Source organism: Bipolaris zeicola (assembly GCF_000523435.1).
Source record: "Bipolaris zeicola 26-R-13 unplaced genomic scaffold scaffold_28, whole genome shotgun sequence".
Classification (NCBI taxonomy): domain Eukaryota; kingdom Fungi; phylum Ascomycota; class Dothideomycetes; order Pleosporales; family Pleosporaceae; genus Bipolaris; species Bipolaris zeicola.
Genome location: NW_006912077.1, coordinates 157,884 through 180,969, shown reverse-complemented (window position 1 = coordinate 180,969; position 23,086 = coordinate 157,884). Strand labels below are relative to the sequence as shown.

Genomic DNA, 23,086 nt, shown 5'->3' with positions numbered 1-23,086 from the left:
TACTAAATTTCTTTCTGTACAAGATACCGCATTATGACGAGGACGGTGCGAACGTTGTTCTTCATCCTCTTCTTTCAAGTCACTGTAACAGCAGCCGCCGGCGAAACGGGAAGCGACCGAATTGGGACCGGCCAATGCCCCGACAATGTTGAATTTATCATGGCCTATTCGCCATTCAAACCGTACTGGAAGTTTGATAAGTTCAAAAATGACGTACAAAGTTGCTGGACCGCAGCAGATTGTCTCTTCGAGTCCTGTGGTGAAAGCCGGAAGCAACAGTTTGCAGCCACTGCATTGGTCATGGGGCTCATACCGTTGGCTTTAAAGGACGTTGCATGGCCAGAGCGCCGTATTGTACACGTCACCAAGCCTCTGCCATGGCTGTGTGACATTCTAGTCCTGGCTTTGGGTCTTGTACCACTACCGGCCGAAAAAGGAGCCCTTCTATCGACTCATCAGAGAAACGAAGAAAGTAATGGCTTGGCAGAATACGCGTGGGATATGAGAAGGTCAACCATACGCTTTATGGTAGTCACACTTGCTGTGTGCCTCTTGGCCTGCTATGCAGCGTTGGTATTCAACGAAATATACAGCAAAAGATCTGCGCTCGGTTGCGTTGTTCCTTTCTTCATCACCGCCTGGTATGTCGTCGCTCTACTTCCAGCATCAATCCACAGAGCCTTTGCGGGACGGAGACAAGCACGGATCAAGAGGCTGGATCAAGAAAGAGGAGCTCACATTGGAGTTCGACCTGACGACGTTCATTTGGTTCCACTCCAAGTACACGAGAGTCGACCAGCAGTTGCGAAGAATACAACGATTACCGTAGAATGTAACAAAGGCAAGGTGGTTTCTGCTATTCAGGGAGCGGATGAAGACTGACCTGTTCAAATGGCTTGGGGTATATATTATATCGCTGGCACTCTAATATTCACGAGTATTATGGCGGTGACTATCATAGAGTTGGTGGTTTGGGTCTTCTTGTGTCTCGCAGTCACTGGTACTAGCAAGGTTCTTGCGTTCTTTATCTGCCTCCTTTTGCTGCTCATCATCGTCTAGCCGTAGCCCCGAATCTAAAACTGGCTAAAAGAATAGCAGTCCAGGAGATGTGAACCGAAAGATTGAATATGCCACTTCCGCTTTGAATGTCTGCGCTACATGGGGTTGACCGTGTTCGTCGTTTCGGCTCCTGTTGGCTGCTTGCCTAGCAGCTCCAATTCGCTCAGCCTGGTATCGCTCTATTATTGCATCAGTTTCAGTCAGAGACGCTTTAATGGCTCTAATATGTTGCTACAAGGTATCGTACTCCCTTTAGTCTAAGGATTAGGAAAGCAAAGTACGCTGCATATGATGTTATTGGTAAGTTAATATAGTACACCTTGATGCGGTATAGTCTATTTGGAATAACGCTATATAAGTAGAATACATATAGGATGATTGAATATATTTAAGCTTCATTAGAAATAGTTATAACATATCCAATCAATACTTAATTTCAATTTTGTACTATTTCTTCGTCTAATCGTTTGAGCATATTAGATGTTAAAGTCTCCAAGTCTCTACCTTCTATACTCCGAGTATATGGTCAGGATGTCTGTATCCAGATAAAAGAGAATCAATGCTGTGACTTGGAAACAAAAGAAACAATCGTGTCTTTTTTCCAAGGTATATCTAGCGTCTTATTCGCCAGATCGATGGTGAGAGGCGAAGGTTTGCAAAGGCGATCACGCAAGCTTACATGTAAGCCTATCAGTGACATAGTGGACATCTCATTCTTTCTCTGAATAGAAGTTGAGGTACGAAAGGCGTAGGGTTGCAAGAAAAAGCATGTGTTTTTGTGGAGAAAGGTTTAGCTTAGGTAGTGGTGAATCAAGTAGGAGATATAGGAAGAATTGATTGTGATGTAGGGAAGAATAAAGTTACCAGCTTTTGTGTGTTCTCTTATAATATGTCAATAATCATAGTCCATTCGTTGCCATCCGATTGGCTATTTTCGGCATATAGAGCTTTTCGGCACATAGTAACGAACGTTACTTTCCAATAACCTCATGCTAAGAAGGCGGCCATATTTGTAGTAAGTACACTCTTATTAATACAAAAGGTTCATTTCTGGTCGACTCTTCTAGTTGGCATCATGACAATACCTTAGAAAAGCCAAGATAATTTGGTCCACTTTCCACGCAGTTCTCCCATTACTCCTCTACTACCAGATCTCGGCGCAGAGTGAATCCGACCCGCATCCTACTGAATAGTACCACGACATGCCTGCGGTTCCACCCAGTATTAAAGTAATAACGCATCCATGCGCTGCCGACCTTTCACACGAAAACAACTTCAAACAAGACGGCGGAACCTTCTACTGCTACCCATTTGCCTTGGTCAGCGAGCGATCGCCATTCTGCCGCTCGGATCAGCTCTATGTGTATGCAGTAATGAACGTCCGTGATACATGGATGATTCATATGACAGGACAGCTACATTCCACTAAAGGGATGTGTTCCAGCACAGGGAACTGGATGCATAACGATTGATGATGGTGTTGCTACGACTATATACGAATACGGCAGGGGATAGGAGTGTTGGTAACGGAAGTTGAAGCTGGAAAACGTATTGCTGTTGTTTAGACATCAACGCAAGAGACCTCGCGAATACCATTGCAAAAGCTTGCTTAAAGGTCACAAAGTGGCTAGTGTCTGTATCAACATGACCCCGTCAAAATAATACAATAGCCCTATACTCTAAAGGAAATGAGGTAGTTTGATTCATGACTTTCGGATATAAACAATAGGTGCATCTAGGTATTCGAGATGATTTTATGATTTCATATGTTTCTCTTTGATGCCAAAATCAATCTTGTGCATACGAAGAAATATGTGCTCTTGCATACTAGACCGGGTCCAGGACTATAATAGCGCCAAAGCATATTACAAACCACCCAACAAGCATCAGATTGATACATAGGCTCTTTGGTGTTGCTTGTGGACTGGCTGAATATCCCACAGCCCTTAGCCACTAATCACTTTAAATACATAACTAATACCTTGGATATAAACAGAGTTTCCTACGGAAGGTGGCTGATCGTCACGAACAAATCATCCTCTGAGTCCAAAAGGTGTGAATTGATCAGCTCATACTTGTGATGACTGTTGAAGCTGGCACAATGCGACAGCATATCCCTCTCACAAAGTAGAGAAAGTTCTACTATGGACGACGTGTCTGAAGGTGCCTGCACAGATTCACACAACTTCTTGCTCTTGTGAACTACCGGAATGTGATCGAGACAACAGCATTGTTACTAGTACATTGTGAAGGGGAGAGCTGGCCATAGTCGCCACACTAAAAATCATGAAACTTCTTCTCTTCTCTGGGCTTACTATAAGAAGGAAATATTTTTCCTGTGCTCGATGCTTCCCCCACATAGCAACAGACATCAACCCAAAAGCATTTCCAGTCTTGGATCCAACTACCAGCTTCCCTTCTTCGACCATGGATGCATGGGCCCTCATAATGGTACTCGTCCTCATGACGTTTGTGATAGCAGGGCTAGTAACCTACTTTGGCTACCATCAGTACAGGCGGCAGTTCTTCCCGGGCTATGACGAGGAACGCATGCAACATACTAAAGAAAACGAACAAGCCAAAAGCGAAAGTTTCGAACTCCGGGAAATTGGGCATTCGAAAAGTGTACATCCCAGCAGTCGGTCATATGAGCATCTTCACGCTGTACAGGTGAACATGACGCCAATAGCAAATCCAATAGCACCTCGCGTAGATATTGAACACCAGGTTGGAGAAGGCCTAATCGCCCCATCGGAGCGAGTATTCCTGACGGCCGAGGTGGTAGACGAGAATAACCGTGGAAGACATAATACTGTCAAGCATGCCCAAGATCAGCGGATGCACGGTGCACTTGGAGCAGGCACAATGCGCAATGTCAACCCAGTGAACCCAGTAGATGTTGATTATGCCGCTGAAGAACCAATCGCTTCAGATATCTGGAACAAGATTAACAATCGCGAAGTACGGGTTCCTCGGCGCAAGCCCCTGCAGAAGACGGCCGAACAGAAGGTTGCGACAATTCGCGCTGTAACACCTGACGCTGCATAGTGCAATGCGCAGGCTCGCAAACTATTGAGCCCGGGACTAGAAAGAAATTGATTTTGTGGATAGAAAGCAATGGAATAGGGAAAGAGGAAAGGAATGCACCACTATTGTCTAGTGGTGGTAAATGGCATCAGTCTGAAAGCTTGAGTCGTGTGAGCTGGACATATAGAGGCTATGGAAACCATCTGGGACGGCTTCAGCATCCTGGGAGAGGTAGGTCATATGGTCAAATTCTTGGATAGGACAAATGGTTGCGAATCTAGCTCCGGTGGCATGTCTGAGTTTGGTGGGTAAGATGGAGGCCATTGCCATTGGATAGAAGCCAGACAGAGCTGTAAAGGAGCATAGATTTCATGATATATTTAAGAATGGAGTTCAAAGTACCCGGAACATGCGCACAATGGGATTGAGTGAATACATGTACTAGTATGTGGGTTTGAGAGACTGTGGAAGTTTGCACAGCTGTTGTTTGCAGAGGCGGGCGGCATTCGAGAATGTTCTACAGCATTGGAAATAGACTTTGTCATCGCGACGGGGGTGCGGACACGACGATCGAGGATAACAGAGTATAGTACAGAGAGGCGCTGAATGAGGTGAGATGTGCGGAGAGATGTATGGATGCCTATGCAGTTGTATGTGGTATTAACAATGTACATGGAAAGATGGGTAGTAGAGCAGGTGCGAGTTAATGGAATCCAAGTGTCGCGTGGTGCCGAGGTTTTGCCATCGCGGCTATCGGAGGAGGAGCTTGGACGTGCGGTGATGATGTCGAGATTCCGACGTTGCTGATCAATTGATGCGTACATAGACGATACATATGCCGCCACTACCACATCGCCTTTTATATTTGCACATTGTTTAATTATTCCTCTCCTCGCATCAATTCACGTGGCGAGAACACGTGTGCTGCGTGTTTCCACGCACACTACTCTCATTCTTTGTATACACACATAAGACTTTCCGCCGCCTGGCCGCACTCATAAAACAGACACATCATGCTCCAGACCCAGAACCTGCCGTGGCGGGCAGCCCTCCGCCAGGCATCGCGCTCGAATTGTACAAAACTCACCACCAGATCATCGTCACGATATCTCCCCGCCCAATGCACAGCATCGCTGGTTGCGCGGCCGCTCCACCGATGCCCCTCGCCACCCGCCGCCCTCTTCGCATACCGCAGCTTTTCCACATCGCTGAGCAAGCAAAAGGAAAAAGACCCCAAGATACCACCTGAGCCACTGGACGAGGGCGCAGCCGAAGAGACAGATGAACTGAAGAAGCTCAAGGAGCAGCAGAGAAACCGAGAGGTCGAGGGCAAGAGTGACACGCCAGAGCCAATACCCCCGCGCACCGGTTCCGGGCGAGGCAGCGCAGCAGGCGGAGGCACTGGAGGCAGCGACGGCGGTGATGGCGGCGGCAAGAAACGAAAGGGCTCCGAACGCGCCCTCGTCAAACCCACGATACCAGACGTCTACCCGCAGGTTATGGCGATACCACTCGTTAAGCGCCCCTTGTTCCCTGGCTTCTACAAGGCCATCACAATCAGAGACAGAGAGGTCGGCCAGGCAATCGCCGACATGGTGAAGCGGGGGCAACCGTACATTGGAGCCTTCATGTTCAAGGATGAGGGCGCTGACAAGGACGTTATCGACGACCCTAACGAGGTCTACGATGTGGGCACATTCTGCCAGGTTACAAGCGCATTCCCTGTGGGTGCCGATGATAACTTCGCCATGACTTGCGTCCTCTACCCGCACCGCCGCATAAAGATGACGGGTCTGAAGCCGCCAGCACAAGCCAAGGAGGAGCCATCAGTAGCCGAGAGTACTTTGGACGAAAGCTCCGAAACACCAGAGGCGGATTCAGCTGCGACCCAATCCAAGGGCGATGTCGTTGCCAGCTTCGAGGAGTCCACCGAAGAGACCAAGACGGCCCAAGGCGCCCTGGTCCCCACCATTCTCAAGGGCCGCAAGGTCAGCATCGCCGACGTGGACAACATGGTTGAGGAGCCTTTCGACCTAAGGTCAAACAAGACAATCCAGGTGCTGGTCAACGAGATTGTCAACACTTTCAAGGGTGTCGCACTCTTAAACCCACTGTTCCGAGACCATGTCTCGACCTTCTCTGTACATACTACCATGAATGTTGGCGAGGACCCCGTCAAGCTGGCCGATTTTGCAGCTGCTGTAGCACAAGCCGAGTCACACGAGCTGCAAGACGCGCTCGAGGAGATGGACATTGAAAAGCGGCTGAGCAAAGCGCTGGAGCTTCTGAAGAAGGAACTCATCAGCGCGGAACTGCAAAAGAAGGTCGCAGACGATGTCAACGCCCGAGTTACGAAGAAGCATCGCGAATACATGCTGATGGAGCAAATGAAAGGCATCAAACGTGAGCTCGGCATTGAGTCTGACGGCAAAGACAAACTGATTGAGAAGTTCAACGAAAAGGCCAACAAGCTGGCTATGCCCGAAGCCGTGCGCAAGGTCTTCGAGGAGGAGATGAGCAAGCTGCAAGGCCTCGAGCCCAACGGATCAGAGTTTAATGTAACCCGCAACTACCTTGACTGGCTCACACAGCTTCCTTGGGGTTTACGTAGCGCCGAAAACTTTGGTATTCAACATGCACGCGAAGTCTTGGATGAAGACCACCATGGTCTAAAAGACGTAAAGGACCGCATCTTGGAGTTCATCGCTGTCGGAAAACTGCGTGGCACTGTTGAAGGTAAGATCCTTTGTTTGGTTGGACCGCCAGGTGTGGGCAAAACATCTATCGGAAAGTCAATTGCTCGTGCTTTGAACCGCCAGTACTACCGCTTCAGTGTCGGTGGTATGTACGATGTGGCAGAAATCAAAGGCCACCGCAGAACATATGTTGGTGCACTACCTGGACGTATCATTCAGGCTCTCAAGAAATGCCAAACTGAAAACCCACTCGTCTTAATTGATGAAGTCGACAAGATTGGCCGGAACAGTAACCATGGTGACCCAGCATCTGCCCTTCTCGAGCTACTTGACCCAGAGCAAAACAACAGCTTCCTAGACCATTACCTGGACGTGCCTGTCGATCTATCCAAAGTCCTTTTTGTGTGTACAGCCAATATGGACGAGACCATCCCGCAACCACTGCTTGACCGTATGGAGGTAATACGGCTTTCGGGCTATGTTTCCGACGAGAAGATTGCAATCGCTGAGAAGTACTTGTCTCCTGCGGCCAAGGAAATGAGTGGTTTGAAGGATGCCGACGTTGTGCTTGAGAAAGACGCAATTGTCGAGCTCATCAACAAATACTGCCGTGAGTCGGGTGTGCGAAATCTCAAGAAGCATATCGAAAAGGTCTACCGGAAGTCTGCCTTGAAGATTGTCACTGATGTGGGCGAGGAGGCCCTTCCAGAAGCCGCAGCTTTGACTGAAGAGGGCAAGGCTGCGCAACAGGAATCAAACAAGAACGAGAACGACCCCAAGGAGACCCCAAAGAACATCGAGGAGCAGACTACCGAAAAGCCCCGCGTGGCTCTCAAGGTACCAGATTCAGTACATGTCTCAATCACCAAGGACAATCTCAAGGACTACGTCGGCCCACCAATTTTTACCTCTGACCGCCTATACGACTTTACGCCACCTGGTGTAGCCATGGGTCTAGCATGGACCTCCATGGGTGGCTCTGCGCTCTACATTGAATCCATCCTGCAAAATGCGCTATCCGCTTCGTCATCACCTGGTCTCGAGCGCAGTGGATCCCTCCGAGATGTTATGAAGGAGTCGACTGGGGTTGCCTACTCATTCGCAAAGAGCATCATGGCTCGCGATTTCCCAAAGAACAGATTCTTCGAGCATGCTAGGATACACTTGCATTGCCCCGAGGGCGGTACGCCCAAAGATGGGCCAAGCGCTGGTATCACAATGGCCACCAGCTTGCTCAGCTTAGCGCTCAACAAAAAGATTAGAGACGATGTTGCTATGACTGGCGAGCTTACTCTTACTGGAAAAGTGCTGAGAATTGGTGGACTACGCGAAAAGACTGTTGCAGCACGAAGGGCAGGTGCAAAAACAGTGATTTTCCCACACGACAATATGAGTGATTGGCTGGAACTACCGGAGGTACGTGTCATGTTTTATCTACATTAGGAGAGCGTGATTGGCTGACTTGCGAACAGAACATTAAAGAAGGCATCGAGGGCCGCCCCGTGTCATGGTACCGGGAAGTGTTTGACATTGTGTTCCCCGATCTCGACAAGGAAGCCGCCAACAAGATGTGGGAGAAGGAACTAAAGTCCAAGAAGGGTGACCGTAAGAAGCGTGAGCAAAAGAGGAAAGAGGAGGAGGAGGAAGAGTCTGGCGATGACGACGACTAAGCTAGACTCCTAGATGTAAGATATGTACAGTGAATACGAAAGATATGGGGTTGTAGCAACGCAAGCGCATTCTAGGCGTTTTTAATGATGCTGTTTAGCAAAGCATTGGGCTATGAAGAATACGGGGCGGCTACGAAATCGACTGCAACTTGGGTAATGAAGCGATGAATGAAATTCTCTTCTCTACATCAATGCCAAGTGGGCTCCAATCGTTGTGTTGTCTTTCTTTTATGCAAAAGAGAATGGATGACGTTTTGCTATGATTTTGCTAGAAACACGGGCGAGGGAAGAAGAAGAGAAGGCGGGTCGGTCCGTTACCCGGTACGTTTCCGTAAATGTACAAGGCGTACCTTTTTTTTCGCACAATGCTGCGACAGGCAATATCGCTGTTTGTCAACCTCGCGAATCTAGTCTTGGTGGAACGAAGATGAAGCGGTTTGAATTTTCCAACAAAAGATTTTATATACGATATTGCGCGCCAGCCGCCGCATAGTGCATACTTGTAACATCTTATCCCACATGCAACTACACGTTGGCCCTCTATAGACCTACCATTGGTTTGATTTATTCTTGTACTGTCCATCACCGCACAAGCCACATCGGATGTCTATCTGTTTTGGATTTGTGCGTTGGTTCGCACGGCTTCCTTTGCTCTCTTGTTATGAGACTGCGTGGCATACCGTGGCGTGGCGTGGCGTGGCGTGGCGTGGCGTGGCGTGGCCCTGCATGCTGCAAGTGTAATGTGTTGCGTGGGCATGAACCATATTGACGTGTCAGGAGGGATGATGCGGACACACGGCAGGTAAGCTGGCAGCCGGGCAGATTGCACGAGGGAGAGTGATGGGAAGAGACAACGCATACTCTGCGAACTAGAGGGCACGAATCAAGGTTGGCAATCTCTCGATCTTTGGTCTTTGGTCGATACGAGGTAGAGGGACGTTGTCATAGGCGGCGGAGATTTGTGCTTGTAGTGATGATGTACTATGAACAAGGTTGTCGTCATCTTGTTCAGAGGTGAGCTATGAAGAGAGAAATTGCATAATTTTTTTGTTGGGGCGCAGCGTGGCATATTTATTGCATGTGAATACACGTACATATACTGTGTGTGTATATATATAGGTATATTAGACACCGATAAGACTGCTGAGGAACCAATGCAGCAGGAGACGCCGGTGGAAAGCTGTAATACTTACTAGAAGGAAGGAAAAAAAGTGAGATTAACACATCCCTGTACCTGCTTTTGCGCAAGCATCCTGAAACTGCCGTTGAGAAGTTTGCTCGCAAGAACGGAGCTATCTAGGCACCTTTGGCGAGTTGTCCCGTCTTTCCATGTCCGGTTGACTCGAGAGGCAGCGAAAACGGTTGGCTCTGCGTCCTGTTGGGTGGGGAGCAAGGGCAGTTGCATGCAGAGTTTCCAGTCAGCATCGAGGGACGATTCCGCGAAGACCTCGAGGTGCAGTAGTCTCGCCCTCGTCTCTGCTTGGGCTAATGTATGCAGGCCCGAAAGAGGGGTTTTTTGCTGCTATGCCAATGTGAAGGATTAATGAGGGGGCGGGATGGCGCCAGAGGGGTAGTGACCCGTGAAGGCTCTTCAACGCAGATTCTGGTAGCAGCCGGCTTGTCATATGCATCCAGAGAGAGGTGCCGGAGAGTCAGGGCGTGAGTGACGTTGATGCCAAAAAGCCAAACCGTGTGTCACTCTCACCGCAGGTTGGTGTAGTTGGCTGCCACACGCACGACAGAGGCCAATCAGGCACCGAGTCGGCGGTACCAGGCGGCTTTTCTTTGCCTCACCAGCGCTTGATTTGACCAAAATGTACCCGAATTCGGACTTTTGCTGGCTGCCTGTCTGCCTGCGTGCTGCGCATCCTGCAGGCTGAAAAAGGCCCTCTTTTTTTTTGCTGTGGCCCAATGGCCGGAACAGGCGCTTGACCGCCAGCTGTCTAACGACAATGACAGCAACCCCCAAAACGGTGCTATGCTGCTGCGCACTTTTGCTGCTGAAATCCGCCCTCACTTTTTTTCCCTCGCCCCCCCTTCGCCCCCTTCAGCCTGTCCCCCACCTTGGTGTAACTCTGATTACATTGGTACCGGTACTGCAGGCTTGTGCGAGGTGCCAATAGATTGGCCCTGGGGTATTTGATTTGCTGAGTCGGTCGGGATACGCTAACGTGGTGGTGTTGCTAAGCCGGCTCGACGGAGAAAGTCGCGCCCTCAGTCCGCATTCATTGGCTGCCACCAGCCCAGCCTTCTGTCGCGCACTCATCCCAACTCACATCAGACTCATCGAGCACGTCGCATTCATCGCTGCCTGCCCTCCCCTTTCCCGCCCTTCCCCAGCCCCCTTCGACGATCGACGACTGCCTGTCCGCCTGCCCTCGACAGCCCCATTGACCCTCGCCCGTCGCTGGAGCTTCCGTCCGTCGTCCGCCTGCCTTTGATTAAGGTTAGGCGCCAACCCGCTCCCTGGCATGTCGCTTGGGCGGCAATAAAACACCTATCGGTCTTTCCTGTCTGTCATTTGCACGTTGGGACTGCCGAGATTGAATTGCAGAGATTAGCACCAAGGGAAGAAAAAAACAAAGAAACAAACAAAGGAAAAGAAAAAAGTCTAGGGTAGAGAGGGGCAAATGCGCCATCGCAGCATCGAGGCACAGAGCAGGAACTAGGTTGGTGGACGCAGGAAGCCACAGTGGCACATGATCGCGACACAGCATGCAGCTGGCGCCAAACCCATAGCACAATTTTAATCCATCCGATCCGACCTGCCAATTTCCTCGCCGCGCGAATAGAAGGCCTGCCACCGCCTGTCTGAGTCACTTGGTCCTCGACACACCGCGAAGGCAACCACCCGACCATCAGACGGCTGGCAACGAGCCGACACACCACCCACACGGCGCTGCACAGCGTGGGACGTGTGCGAGAGCCGTTGTGAGAAGAAGATGCCATTGCCATCAGCGGACAATGGCGAGACGAGCAGCAGCCGCAGTAGGCAGAGGGCGCGCGCAGAAGTCAGCAAGCACAGGAGCATGTGGGATCACCTGAGCTTTCAAAAGATTGGCGCCTGGCTGAAGAAGGAGGAGCAGGAACCGCCGCCATCGTCGACCAAAGCCCCGAAGCCCGCCGAAGAGAAGAACAAGGAGCCCACACGACCGCATTCGAGTGCTGGTTTGCTGGGACGCAGAGGCAGCAAGAAGGTTATTCCAGGGCTGCCTAGACCCTTGACGTTCAAGCGGATGCAGAGTGAAAAGAGGGATAAACTGCTCGAGGTCCCCGTTCCGGGCGAACACAGGAGAGCTGCCTCGGTCGACCGCCAGAGCTCAGCTCCCTCAAAACGGGACATTTCGCCACCTCCCCTTTCCGCCCCTTCCATGTCAGCGCCTAACGTCCTGAGTTTGTGTGAAAGTCATGTGAAGGAAGAGCCGCACCCCGTCATGGAAGAGCGTACTATAGGTGGAGGTCCGGATTCGAATCTCCCACCCGGTGCACGTCAGGTCGACTATGGCGTCGAGGAACCCGAAGACTACATGTCTGCAGGCGCTTCTGTTGGGGAACTGATGCTGCCTCCTCCCCCTCCCCCTCCGCAACCGTCACAATCTCCACCTCCACCTCCCGCATCACTACCGCCACCACCACCTGTTGAAGTAGTGGACACCTTTTCCGAGCATAGCTCACATCACTCAGGGTCCGTCATTGATGATATCCGGTTGCAGGAAGAGTTGGAAGCAAAATGGATTTTGAACCTGAGCATGCACTTCCGGGACATGTCAGACCGCGAAAAGTTCTTTGTAACATTTGCCGAGGAGCCAAACAGATGGAGAAGGGTCACAGTGTCCTGCGACTACCGCAACATGGAGCCAGACTCACTTGAGGCAGATCTCAAGTCTCTCCACTACCAGCGTGACAAGAGTTCGCGTATTTATGAGGCCATCCGCGATTCTCTGCCAGCTATACAGTTCTACGACACTGTGACAAACCTGAAATTGGAAACAACAGATGGTCGCCTCCATGTTCACGTCACAGAGGATGTGAACGAAATCATTCCGTATCCGGCTGTTTCGGCGATTGTGCATCTGGATTGCAAGCGATTTCGTGAAGACGCGATTGCTTTTGACTCCCACATTTCTGGCTTTGTCTACAAAGTCTCGGTTGACAACCGGACACTGATCAAGAAGGAAATTCCTGGGCCAGACGCGGTCGAAGAATTCCTTTACGAGATCAATGCGCTTGTGAGCGTACAAAACTCCAAGTCTGTCATCAAGTTCGAAGGCGTTATTGTCGATCAACGAAACGAGCTCATCAAGGGACTCCTGATTAGCTATGCTGAACAAGGTGCACTGGTCGATATGATTTACGACTTCAAGACGACAAGTCATCTTTACTGGGAGCGCCGGGAGCGATGGGCACGGCAGATCATTCAGGGTCTTTCAGAGATTCATGAAGCTGGCTTCGTACAAGGAGATTTCACCCTGTCCAACATTGTCATTGATAATGATGACAACGCCAAAATCATCGATATCAACCGCCGCGGCTGCCCAGTTGGATGGGAGCCACCGGAACTTGCCAAGCTCATAGAGAGTGGACAGCGTATATCGATATACATTGGTGTCAAGTCTGATCTGTTTCAGCTTGGTATGGTGCTTTGGGCATTAGCAGAACAGCAAGATGAACCTGAGCGCCAGCAGCGACCGTTGACCCGCACACTGGATCGACGCGATACTGACATCCCACCTTACTTCCGTGACATCATTCGAGCATGCTTGAGCGAGTCACCCCAGTCCAGACCGTCAGCTGCAAACCTGCTTAAGCGGTTCCCCGAAAATACCCTAGAAGTCGACTTCAAGCCAAGGGCTACCGTGAGAGACAGCATCTCCACGCATAGGAGCGACAAGGAATACATCGATCCTAGGACAGCTGTAGACCTGGAGGATATTTCCAACCATCGTCGCCAGTCGAGGCAACAGTCATTCTTCGAAGAGGTCCATGTCCCCCGCACAGAGTACCCCGAATCTTCCGGCTCCTACATCATACCCAACGAACGCTCTCAGCGCGGTCGTTCCCCACATCCTCTCAGTATCAGCGACAGAAATAGGCGAAGTGACTGCTCACGCTCGCCCTATCCTGGCCATCGATCTGTCATGTCGTTAGATGACTCAGAGCTCGAAAACGAGCTTGCAAGCCTACCGGCTAGCAGGGAAACAAGATGGGAGCAAGTCTACGTGGATGGCGATACTAAGCTTGTTCAAAGAGCTTGTGGCGACCTTGACGTGCATGAGTTTGCAACGCAGGAGCCGAAAGACATCCGCTTTGCGAGTCCACCAGGCGAGATGGAGGATTCATTCATAGGCAGTAAGACTTCCGAAGAAACCCCACTGGGCTTATCGATGGGAAGTGGACTCCAGCCTATTGAGTCGCAGTCGATGAGAAACAGCCTGCAGGGATCGTCTGAAAAAGGACAATCTCACGGTAGCGGCAATGATGCCTCATTTAGTGAGCGGGTGCACCATCTTGCACAATCATGGCCGCAGCCATCACACACACCCCCAGAACCTGCTGAAACTCCAGATTACTATTATGACAGCCAACAACCGCAAAAGCCCGACTCTACCACCCTGGCCGGCCTCGAGTACGATGTTGCCATGGATTCCTCGGCACCCAGCACGGAACCTCCATCGCGGACCAGCACGGGATTCTCGATATTCGATCGACCAGAACCCCTATCAAGACGAGTGCGAACAAGTCTTCCGGCGTCACAAGGATATCGCATGCCTTTGCATCAAGATTCGGGGTTCGGGGAACCAGAGCGGGTGTCGTATGAGAGCGAACGGATACGGCATAGCCTTGATGGGAGTATCAAAGACTTGCAGTTTTCATCGGACGAGGAAGCACGAATCGATGAGAGGCTCTGGGACGAGAAGGATGGCACCCTGTTCGGTGAAGGTGTCCGTGGTACTGAATCGGAGATCAAACCTCAGGCGATATCCATTTTCACCACCCCAGCATCGCCCCACAAAGAAGAGAAGCAAGTTGTAACGTCTGTGCCTCGGCAGTCGATACCAAGCGTTGGACCCAAAAACATAGTCCGCGTCGCTGATGTTGAGAACAAGGCTTTGGGGGAAAAGACGTCGGATACTACGATCCGTCCGCCCAGCATCGCCGCACTAGATTCCCATCAAAGTATCTCCAAGCCAGTCGACTCCATGGAGGTTGTATCCAGCGATGTCACATGTACAAGCAAGGGTGCAAAGGCGAAAACAGAGACGAAGACGAAGAAGATTACATCCAACACTGGCTCAGCAAAAGACACAACACAATCCCGCACACGAGCTGGAAAATCACACCGCGATCCCCTTGTCAACGATTATTTCTCCGCAACCGAGGACTCCGACAACGATGACAATGATGGTGGTAGGAAAGCGTCAAATGATTTGTCAGACTACCTTTCTCACTCCATTTCCTTTGATCAGTCTATTGATTTTTACATGCGCGAACACGAGAAGACACGGGTCGGTTCGCGAGGACCAAAAGTTTGAAAATTGCTGTTAGGATCGTTTTTTACCCCCTCCTCTTCATGCCTTCCTCCAACTCCTCTTCTTCTTTTTACCCCCAATTCAAAGGACCAAATGATCACGCTGTATTACTCTGAAGTTTTATCTTCCATTCGCTTCTTTTTTTTCTTTCTTGGTCTTTGTTCTTTGATACCTTTTCTGCCCCACGTTCTTATTTGATATCACCCAAATTATTAGTCTCGCGACATCTTCTTTTCCTTTCTTCTTTTTCTTTCCTTTGCCTAAATAGCTTTTGGTTTAATATACATGCATCTTCAATTCTCTGCTCTTGTCTTTCCTTTTTATTTTATGCTAGCCCCTTTTTGCTATATCTCATGGTACTTTGATGCCTCTTTTCACGAATGATATGTACGATTTCATTTTGCCTCATGATGCGGCCAGTATGTCATCTTGTTTGTTTTGCTTCATCATACGGCGTTGAGCGATTCGGGTCTCTTTTGGGTTAGGTTTAGAGGCGTTTGGTCAGGTGGTTGATGGTCGCTATCCTAGATTGCATTACGTAGCATTCTTAGCGAAATTGCATGTTTTTTTCTTCAAAATGGATTTTTTGCTGATCTTGTACGTGTGTGCATGAGTTGTGTTCACTTGACGTTTGACGTTCATGAAAAGTAGATTATTGAACTACCTTGATGCTATAACTTAGACCACCCATTCGCTAGGGTCATGAAAAACTGCATCTGGAGGTGCTTGAAACTGCTCCGGCAACTCCTTTGCGAAAGCAGGATGATCTGCATCCCACTTCGCTTTCCACTCTAGCAATGAATCGTAACTATTGCATTGATGCTTGTTAGAGAATCTAATGGAGCTATTATGCGATCCCGTCCATACGGTTGGTATTACCCCTATATCAGCTGCACACATCAAGGTCTCACGAATATTGTCTAGACAATGATCTGATGGGATAAGTTAGCACTGTTCTATCACAGCGTCTAGTTTGTTGAACTTTGAATCACGTACTAATATGGCTTACGCGGAACCACTCCGGCACGAGATTATCATCTTCGTATTGGCGGTAGTAGGGTTTGTTGAAGTAGAGGGCTTTTCGGAGCTCATCCTATCGCACCTTAGCAATGCTTTGATAGCGTAAAGGTAGTACTAAACGTACCAAACAATGTAGGTCGTGAAAGGCTTGAACAAACACGATGAATCCTTCTAGTTCAGAATCGCTGCGATATGTTCCTTTTGGGTAATATTTTTGCTCTCTAGGATCAAGACCATGGCTGATACCGACTGTCTTTGGAACGAGAAATCCAACATCGCGAACTCCTAGTTCTAGCCAAGCTCTATCTACTGAGGGGCTTGGTGGAGCTGACCATCTACTTGTCCCATTGACCCTATGCTCGCTGAACTGAGTTAGGATGTGGGATCTGTCAAGTTCAGGATAAAGTCCTTCCACTTAAAAGAGTTAGCCTTCGTAAATTTGAGAAACATAAAAACACATACTTCTAGGCAGGTCCAAGGAGTATGATAGGTAACTCTGGGATCTTATATATCTTGCGGTAAAAACAATTGAAAGTAGATTTGTGAGGATAATCGCGCATACGGCTACCAGCCATGTTTGCTTTTTAAAGCAAGACGACTTTCTTGATACCTCTTCTTGGTATAAGAGGGCAAATTTCTCGTCTTGCTCTGCGATGTCTGGCAAACCATCGGAAATAGTTGACATAGTCTTGATTAACAATGGATGTTTGGTGGAAGGTTGTGTATGACTTCCTGTACAACAAAGACTGTACAACGTGAATATGGTTTGTAGAGATTAGGAAGTCAAGATTGAACAGCATCGAGTTCAACCGTAGTAGGAACGACAGCTAACCTTCTCGTGATGAGACTTGATATGATGATGCCAATAGTATACTATAGCTCAGTTAGGGATAGATACGGCTTCAAATGCGGATACCTCGTATCAGCTGACGTGGCGTGTACACCCTACAAACAAGGGGAACATCTTGGTCAACCGATCTACAGTCTATACCAGGGTTTGTAACACACATTTGGTGTACTTGGCACTCTAATCGGCAGGAGATAGCTAGTAGGGCCGATGCAGTAGTAGTCCCCGGATCACGAAAGATCAGTAACGAGAAAACAAATTTCATTTGTTTGATTACTACGTAAATCTAATGTGAATTGTTTTTGAACCATTGTACTATGAGAAATAACTTAAGCTCTGTAAGCTGTGGCTTCTCAAATGAACTATAAGGTTGAGGTGATACTGCATTATGCATCAAAGAGAACGCGAAGTTTATTTGATTATAGCGGCTTTTTAGTAGTGCCAAGGATACGCTAGTAGGGTAAGCTTATCACCTGTGCAGCTTCTTTGGGAAAGATGAGCATATACGAGATAGTGATAGGATATTAACGTGTTCTGTTACAGGGTCGTAGGAAACTCCTCATAACACCTTCGGTAGTTATAATAGCAGCATGCTTATGCTAGCTTGTATCCCTTCGTCACGGACATCCCTCGGTGCGAGAACCGACCAATTAGCTTATTCAAATCACAGACTCCTGTCCCGAACTTGCAAGCTGATTAGTTAGTTCTAGCATGCAAGGATGTCCGCAACGGAGAGATACACGGTAAGAAATTTGACGATGATGATAGCGGTGATGAAACTGTGGTGTGATTTCCAACGTAGATCGAATTGAGTTCTCGGCAGTTCACCTATACGCTCTCACGACAACCGCATTAAGAGAAGCGGCAGTTAAATTGCAAGAATTTAGTTATAAAGACGTCCCGTAACGAAAGAAATCTCTACACACCACTTTGTACAATCAAAACTTGAGTGTAATCCACAATGCGTTTCTCTACCCTCTTCACTTTCACGAGTCTTTTGGCTTTTTCAGCGGCCATGCCCACTCAGCCATTGACTAGTAGAACTGAAGCTGTGGATTCCAACATCCCCATCAAACGTCAGTACAGTGCCGGCAACAGTCGCCCTCAAGCAGCGGATGTGGACAACATTCCTACAAAACGGCAATACAGCGCTGGCAACAGCCGTCCCCAAGCAGCGGACGTGAACAATATTCCGACCAAGCGCCAGTACAGCGCCGGCAACAGTCGTCCCCAAGCAGCGGACGCGGACAACATCCCAACTATTTAGGTGGTTGATCTTGTAAGTGTGAGTAAAAGTTGCCTTGATATTGCATGGTGTGTTCATGAACAAATAGCTAAGCCATATTATCCAGTACAGATGCAGCCTCTTCGTATCTACCTAGCTTTTGTAGCATTGCAACAAAATTTTCCAAGCAGTTCCGCGTTTTCGAGTGCTCTTTGCCCCATACCCTTACCGCTAGCCCGAGCGTTTCTACGTATATTCGTTCCGCCTCGTCGTATTTGCACATATCTCCTAACACCACTGCTAAGCTACCCATTCTAGCCAAAGTACGTGGGTGCTCCTTGCCAAAGACTTTCTCTGCTAGTTCTAGTGACTTTCGCGACATTTTTTCCGCCTCTTCATACGTGTCTAATTGCCGTAGCACTCTTGCTAACCTATTCATGATGTCTATAGTGTATAGGTGCTCACTGCCCGAGACTTTCTTTATTAGCGCTAGTGTTTCTTAGAATATCTGCTCCACCTCTTCCTTTTTGTCTTGATCACTCAGCACTGCCGCTAGGTTGCTCATATTGTTTAGATCTCTTGTGTGATTCTTGCCCAGGGTTTCTTCATTCATTGCTATCATCAGTCGATATATCTGCTCTGCCTCTTCCAAATGGCCCTGGCGTCTTAGTGCAATTGCTAAGTTATTTCTGATAAATCTTATCTTCTTATCCTCTCGGCAAATAGTCTTTTCACGTAGTACTATCGCCTCTCTAAACATCGTTTCTGCTTCTCTGTATCGGGTCTGCTCAGATAGTGCTATCCCTAACTCATTCTTATAACTTGCGATAAGTGGATGCTCCTGGCCAAGCGCCTTAGCTGCTCTCAACACAAGCTGACGATACGTTTCCTCCGCCGCTCTGTATTGTCCCAGAATCATTTCGCATTTTCCTATTCGCTCAAGCAGGCTCCACCCCAAATTCTGCTCTGAGGTTTCAGACATAGCCATGACGTATTTGGCATGAGGCAGATATGTTGTCCAGACTTCCCTTGTCTTGGAATCGCTGCGTGGCACAATCTTTTCCAATCTTACAATCGTCTTTTCCACCCATTCGAGCCACTGGCTCTGTGATTTCAACCAGCTTTACATTGCTAAGTGCACTAGTGGGTGGACATCGAATGATCCCTTCGGCCTTTGTGTCTGCTCTTGCTGAAATTCGCACTCGTCACGTATAAACTTTCGTTCAGTTATGAGAGCGTATGCTTTCAATGTCCCAATCGTGTTCGTTCGTTCGTTCTACCTGTAACCTTTCGGCCGGTAGCATTGACTCTGGTATATCGTTATTCGTTGTACATGCCATGAATGACAGGTAGTCGGCTGCTAGTTTGTCGCGTGGCGTGATTTGGTTGAATGAGATATACCAAGTTGTTGCGATGGGATTTTTCATTTCTAGATACCTTTCTTGGTCTTGTAACTCTTCAATGGGAAGCTGAGTCTCCTGTTGCTCGCTCGCTCGATACATCTGTATGCAGTCGCAGAGCTGGATGTTGTTCTGGTTGATGAATGCTGCCGCCTGGACGATTGCAAGGGCAAGGCAAGTGAGCATATTGAGAAATTCGTCAACCATTACCTCATCTTTAACAATGCGTTGGTACTTTTTGAACAAGCGTGTTCTCAAGACCTCCTTAGCATCTTCCCTGTCGAGTATGCCCAGCTCTATGACGTTGTTTGCAGCTAGGTCGTGTGCGGCCTCTACGACTCGGGTTGTAAAGATGAGAGAGCCTTTTGGGCTGTATGGAAGATAGTCGATCAGCCGATCCCCGTTGCTCCCTCATTTAATTGGGTCGAATAGTATTCTCTCATAGTCCGCATTGTCAATAATCATCAGCCACTGCCCATAACTTTCGTCGCTCAGCCATGCCTTGACAAGTGTCTTGACATCGGCCTTAGCATCTGTGATGCCAGTTATGCGAAGGAGTAGTCCTATCTCTCGATATGCCTGTTCAAAACCTGCTTGGCTGATCGCAGGTACCCAGAACACGGCACGCTGAGGTTGCTGCTCCCGTGTTCGAAAAGCTGTCTCAAGAGCGAGAGCTGTCTTCCCGCAACCACCTAGGCCGTAAACAGCATATCGACAACAGCCTTCCGGGGCTATGTGGGTATCTATTAGGACAAGCTGTTTCCCCCGACTGACGAAGGACCGAGGTCTGGGTAGTGGAACAAACCATAGCGCTGTAATGTGTCAGCCTGGTACACACACGTGTTATTGATAATTCAAAGTTATATTTCCATAATCCTATGTGATTCATTGCCTTAAATAGACCTGCAAATGACCTTCAGGATATCCTTTCATGTCTTTGACTGCGACCGGTTGAATTCTGCATAACAGCTCCCTTGTGAACGCAGCCGCATTACCAGCTGCATGCGATCTCCACAAGTCGTTTTTGTGCGAATCTGCGTAATTGGAGATGCCACGGACAACAAGGCATCGTCTACTCGCGTCAACGCCTGCTGCTTCTATCTCTACACACAGGGCCCCATTGCATCGCGCTCTAATCTTGTCACGTAGCTCGGGGTCCTGGATAACTGTGTTGCCGGTAGCAATCCTACCTTGATGAGAGACTAGCGTTTATAGGTGCTCTCTAGTTCGTTGTGGGCGTTGAACCAGTTTGCTTACATCACAGTCCTTGCATCCAGATCCGTGGCTGCCGACATGACGATATTCAGCCTTGAAGGGTTTGTCATGCTCGAGGCCTGGATGGGCAAATCTCTTCGCTCGCTTCGTGCGCCGCAACTTCCGAAGTTGGACATCGAAAGAAGTTTTTTCCCATTTCATGGTCGCTAGCAAGGACACGAAGTGCTTGGGTAAGTCTCCAGTCTGGGTTTTGCAGTGTGCCCACCATGTGAAATATTCCGTCAACTTTGGCTTTCCCTCGCTTGTGGTATACACACGCAGGTCCGTCGTCACCAGGCCATCCCACAACGACATCTCCAAGGTGAATATTATCCAGAGCATCGTCAGGTACTTGTTCGCGGGGGATACCGCCTCCAACTCCCACAAGCACCGCCATGCGAATGTTAGGAAATGTCTTGAACATGGGCCCCGTTAAGCGCCCAGCGTTGACATTACCTGTCCCTCCCGGTGGACAAGTCCCAACAACAACTGCGTGACCATTGATAGTGCCGCATACGTAAGTATTTTCGTCGTAGTAGGTATCGTAAGGCGGTGTTGGGTGCTCTTCATCAAGCATCAGCCTCGCAGGCAAGAGTTCGAGGTCGGCTCCAGGACACATCCAAGCGACGTGATAATCTGCACAACTGGTGTGCATATTGCTGGATGGCATTCCCGAAAGTGCGACTGGGGTTGAAAGCTCTCGAAATTATGACTGTGGTTAAAAGCAAGACAGTAAGACATTGAATAGACATGCTGTTTCAGCGAGGATGAGTGTGTGCCGCAAGGCAATGGCGCTTCAGCCTCGTCGCATTGATTCTGCCTGATCGACCTATTTCAGCCCTCTCAACACAGGACCATGCCCCACATCGCTGCGCCACACGATATTCTGCTCGTTGGTTACTCAAGGCGCTTCTATCGCGAATCATGACCAAAGAAGTGTTTATGCTTGGGACTAGCATGCATGAAGGATCAGGGACCTGCTTCCTAGGCATTTGAGATATCTAGATAATTTTCCTCCATGTAGTTTCCACCTGTTCGCACTCACCATTACTCCAACATGGACGAATTACCCGTCCACAACGCGCCCCTAGGTCCAAAAAGCAGAACCCAAGACAAGTTTGAGAAGGCATGGATAGCCAGCACGGCCGACAAAAACATCACATTGCACAGCTTCCGTCGATTTAAAACCACGCATCTACTAAATTTACGTTTCCTAGAAGATGAGATTACCCAAATGGACCACGTTTTGTACCAAGCCGGCCTCAGCCTCAACTTGCCTATCTCCTCATTCGATCGGCTTGGTCTCAAGAACAACAGGAGAGATGACAAAGTTCCCAATATCGATGAATTGATCACTCCAGAATTCATTTTAAAGCTCCGCGGTCTTTTGAAGGAATACGGTACGTACACAGCCTCTGAACTACACATCAACCCCCACTAACACGAAATCCCGGATCCAAAAAGACGAAGCCCTAGCAGCCTTCAACAAAATTATGACGATGGAAATCAACTCTCTTCTCGACGACGATCTACTCTCCAGTTTACGTAGCGACCTCAGTCTGGGAGAGAAATACAAAACGAGGCTGCTACGAGTAGATCTCGGAACGCGAGAGCGGGTTGATCCGTTCCAGCGCTGGCTCTACAAGTACCTACGCTTCTTTAGATTCAGAAAACTAAAGAGGAGGGACCAGAACAACCCTGAAGACCTAGGCTCGACCTGGATTTGGCGCCGCTTGCACCACCGCCGCCGCCGCCAATGGTTGTACCCAGATACTCTTCTCATAGCCGAAATCACCGGGCGTCTATTCACCGCAGCATTTACAGCCATATTCCTCATTGCTCCTTTGGTTATTCTATCGCACGAGTCATCTAAAAACGTTCAGTTGGCGATTATCGCAGCGTGGATACTCGGGCTATCATTTCTCGTGTCGCTTTTCCTCAAAGTGACCAGCTTCGAGATGATGGCCGTGGCAGCAGCTTACGCTGCTATTTTATCCGTTTTCGTATCCAATGTACCTGTGGATACAAGGACAAGTGTGAATTAGTTAATCACAAGAGCGCCGCACATGTATACTAGACTTGTATAATTCAGTTTAAGACACCTTCAGGTATCATCTTTTCTTCACGCAAACGGCATTTGCATCTTGAACAGAGTGGTATGAGAATAAGTTTTGTTATTCGAAAAAAAAGGAAACTCGAGTCAGGATGATTGTACTCGGTCAAGTAACTACGCTACACTAATAATTCTCTAAACGCGCTTTCCCGTCTAACTAGCACTGCAGACAACATTAAACAGTCCTGTGCTATAATCACACGCGCACAACTACTTCTCTTCATCATCAACCAACCTCTCGCTTT

The 23,086-nt window shown here is 48.8% G+C and overlaps 9 protein-coding genes across 9 annotated transcripts; 5 read left to right on the top strand and 4 right to left on the bottom strand.

Moving 5' to 3' along the window:
- Nucleotides 1-33: 33 nt before the first annotated feature.
- COCCADRAFT_34458 (uncharacterized protein) lies at nt 34-882 on the top strand (the record flags this gene model as incomplete). Its single annotated transcript, XM_007711355.1, has 1 exon — nt 34-882. One exon carries the CDS (start codon nt 34-36, stop codon nt 880-882), a length of 849 nt encoding a protein of 282 aa, XP_007709545.1.
- A 2,604-nt stretch (nt 883-3,486) lies between these two features.
- Nucleotides 3,487-4,107, top strand: COCCADRAFT_88872 (uncharacterized protein; the record flags this gene model as incomplete). Its single annotated transcript, XM_007711392.1, has 1 exon — nt 3,487-4,107. The coding sequence occupies one exon, from the start codon at nt 3,487-3,489 to the stop codon at nt 4,105-4,107; it is 621 nt and encodes a 206-aa protein (XP_007709582.1).
- Nucleotides 4,108-4,466: 359 nt separating this feature from the next.
- On the bottom strand, nt 4,467-4,931 carry COCCADRAFT_88902 (uncharacterized protein; the record flags this gene model as incomplete). The annotated part of the gene is made up of 1 exon (XM_007711391.1): nt 4,467-4,931. A coding segment is annotated over one exon (465 nt), but the record flags the coding sequence as incomplete, so codon positions are not given.
- Nucleotides 4,932-5,099: 168 nt separating this feature from the next.
- COCCADRAFT_2763 (uncharacterized protein) lies at nt 5,100-8,452 on the top strand (the record flags this gene model as incomplete). The annotated part of the gene is made up of 2 exons (XM_007711333.1): nt 5,100-8,198; nt 8,255-8,452. 2 exons carry the CDS (start codon nt 5,100-5,102, stop codon nt 8,450-8,452), a joined length of 3,297 nt encoding a protein of 1,098 aa, XP_007709523.1.
- Nucleotides 8,453-9,059: 607 nt separating this feature from the next.
- Nucleotides 9,060-9,311, bottom strand: COCCADRAFT_88890 (uncharacterized protein; the record flags this gene model as incomplete). The annotated part of the gene is made up of 1 exon (XM_007711390.1): nt 9,060-9,311. The coding sequence occupies one exon, from the start codon at nt 9,309-9,311 to the stop codon at nt 9,060-9,062; it is 252 nt and encodes an 83-aa protein (XP_007709580.1).
- Nucleotides 9,312-11,394: 2,083 nt separating this feature from the next.
- On the top strand, nt 11,395-14,985 carry COCCADRAFT_89036 (uncharacterized protein; the record flags this gene model as incomplete). Its single annotated transcript, XM_007711389.1, has 2 exons — nt 11,395-13,942; nt 14,000-14,985. The coding sequence occupies 2 exons, from the start codon at nt 11,395-11,397 to the stop codon at nt 14,983-14,985; spliced, it is 3,534 nt and encodes a 1,177-aa protein (XP_007709579.1).
- Nucleotides 14,986-15,660: 675 nt separating this feature from the next.
- COCCADRAFT_2761 (uncharacterized protein) lies at nt 15,661-16,577 on the bottom strand (the record flags this gene model as incomplete). The annotated part of the gene is made up of 4 exons (XM_007711332.1): nt 15,661-15,914; nt 15,979-16,075; nt 16,127-16,416; nt 16,565-16,577. The coding sequence occupies 4 exons, from the start codon at nt 16,575-16,577 to the stop codon at nt 15,661-15,663; spliced, it is 654 nt and encodes a 217-aa protein (XP_007709522.1).
- A 1,278-nt stretch (nt 16,578-17,855) lies between these two features.
- Nucleotides 17,856-21,383, bottom strand: COCCADRAFT_34453 (uncharacterized protein; the record flags this gene model as incomplete). Its single annotated transcript, XM_007711354.1, has 8 exons — nt 17,856-18,125; nt 18,250-18,552; nt 18,592-18,652; nt 18,884-19,141; nt 19,362-19,884; nt 19,957-20,261; nt 20,457-20,676; nt 20,864-21,383. 8 exons carry the CDS (start codon nt 21,381-21,383, stop codon nt 17,856-17,858), a joined length of 2,460 nt encoding a protein of 819 aa, XP_007709544.1.
- A 402-nt stretch (nt 21,384-21,785) lies between these two features.
- COCCADRAFT_34452 (uncharacterized protein) lies at nt 21,786-22,773 on the top strand (the record flags this gene model as incomplete). Its single annotated transcript, XM_007711353.1, has 2 exons — nt 21,786-22,128; nt 22,193-22,773. 2 exons carry the CDS (start codon nt 21,786-21,788, stop codon nt 22,771-22,773), a joined length of 924 nt encoding a protein of 307 aa, XP_007709543.1.
- Nucleotides 22,774-23,086: the final 313 nt, after the last annotated feature.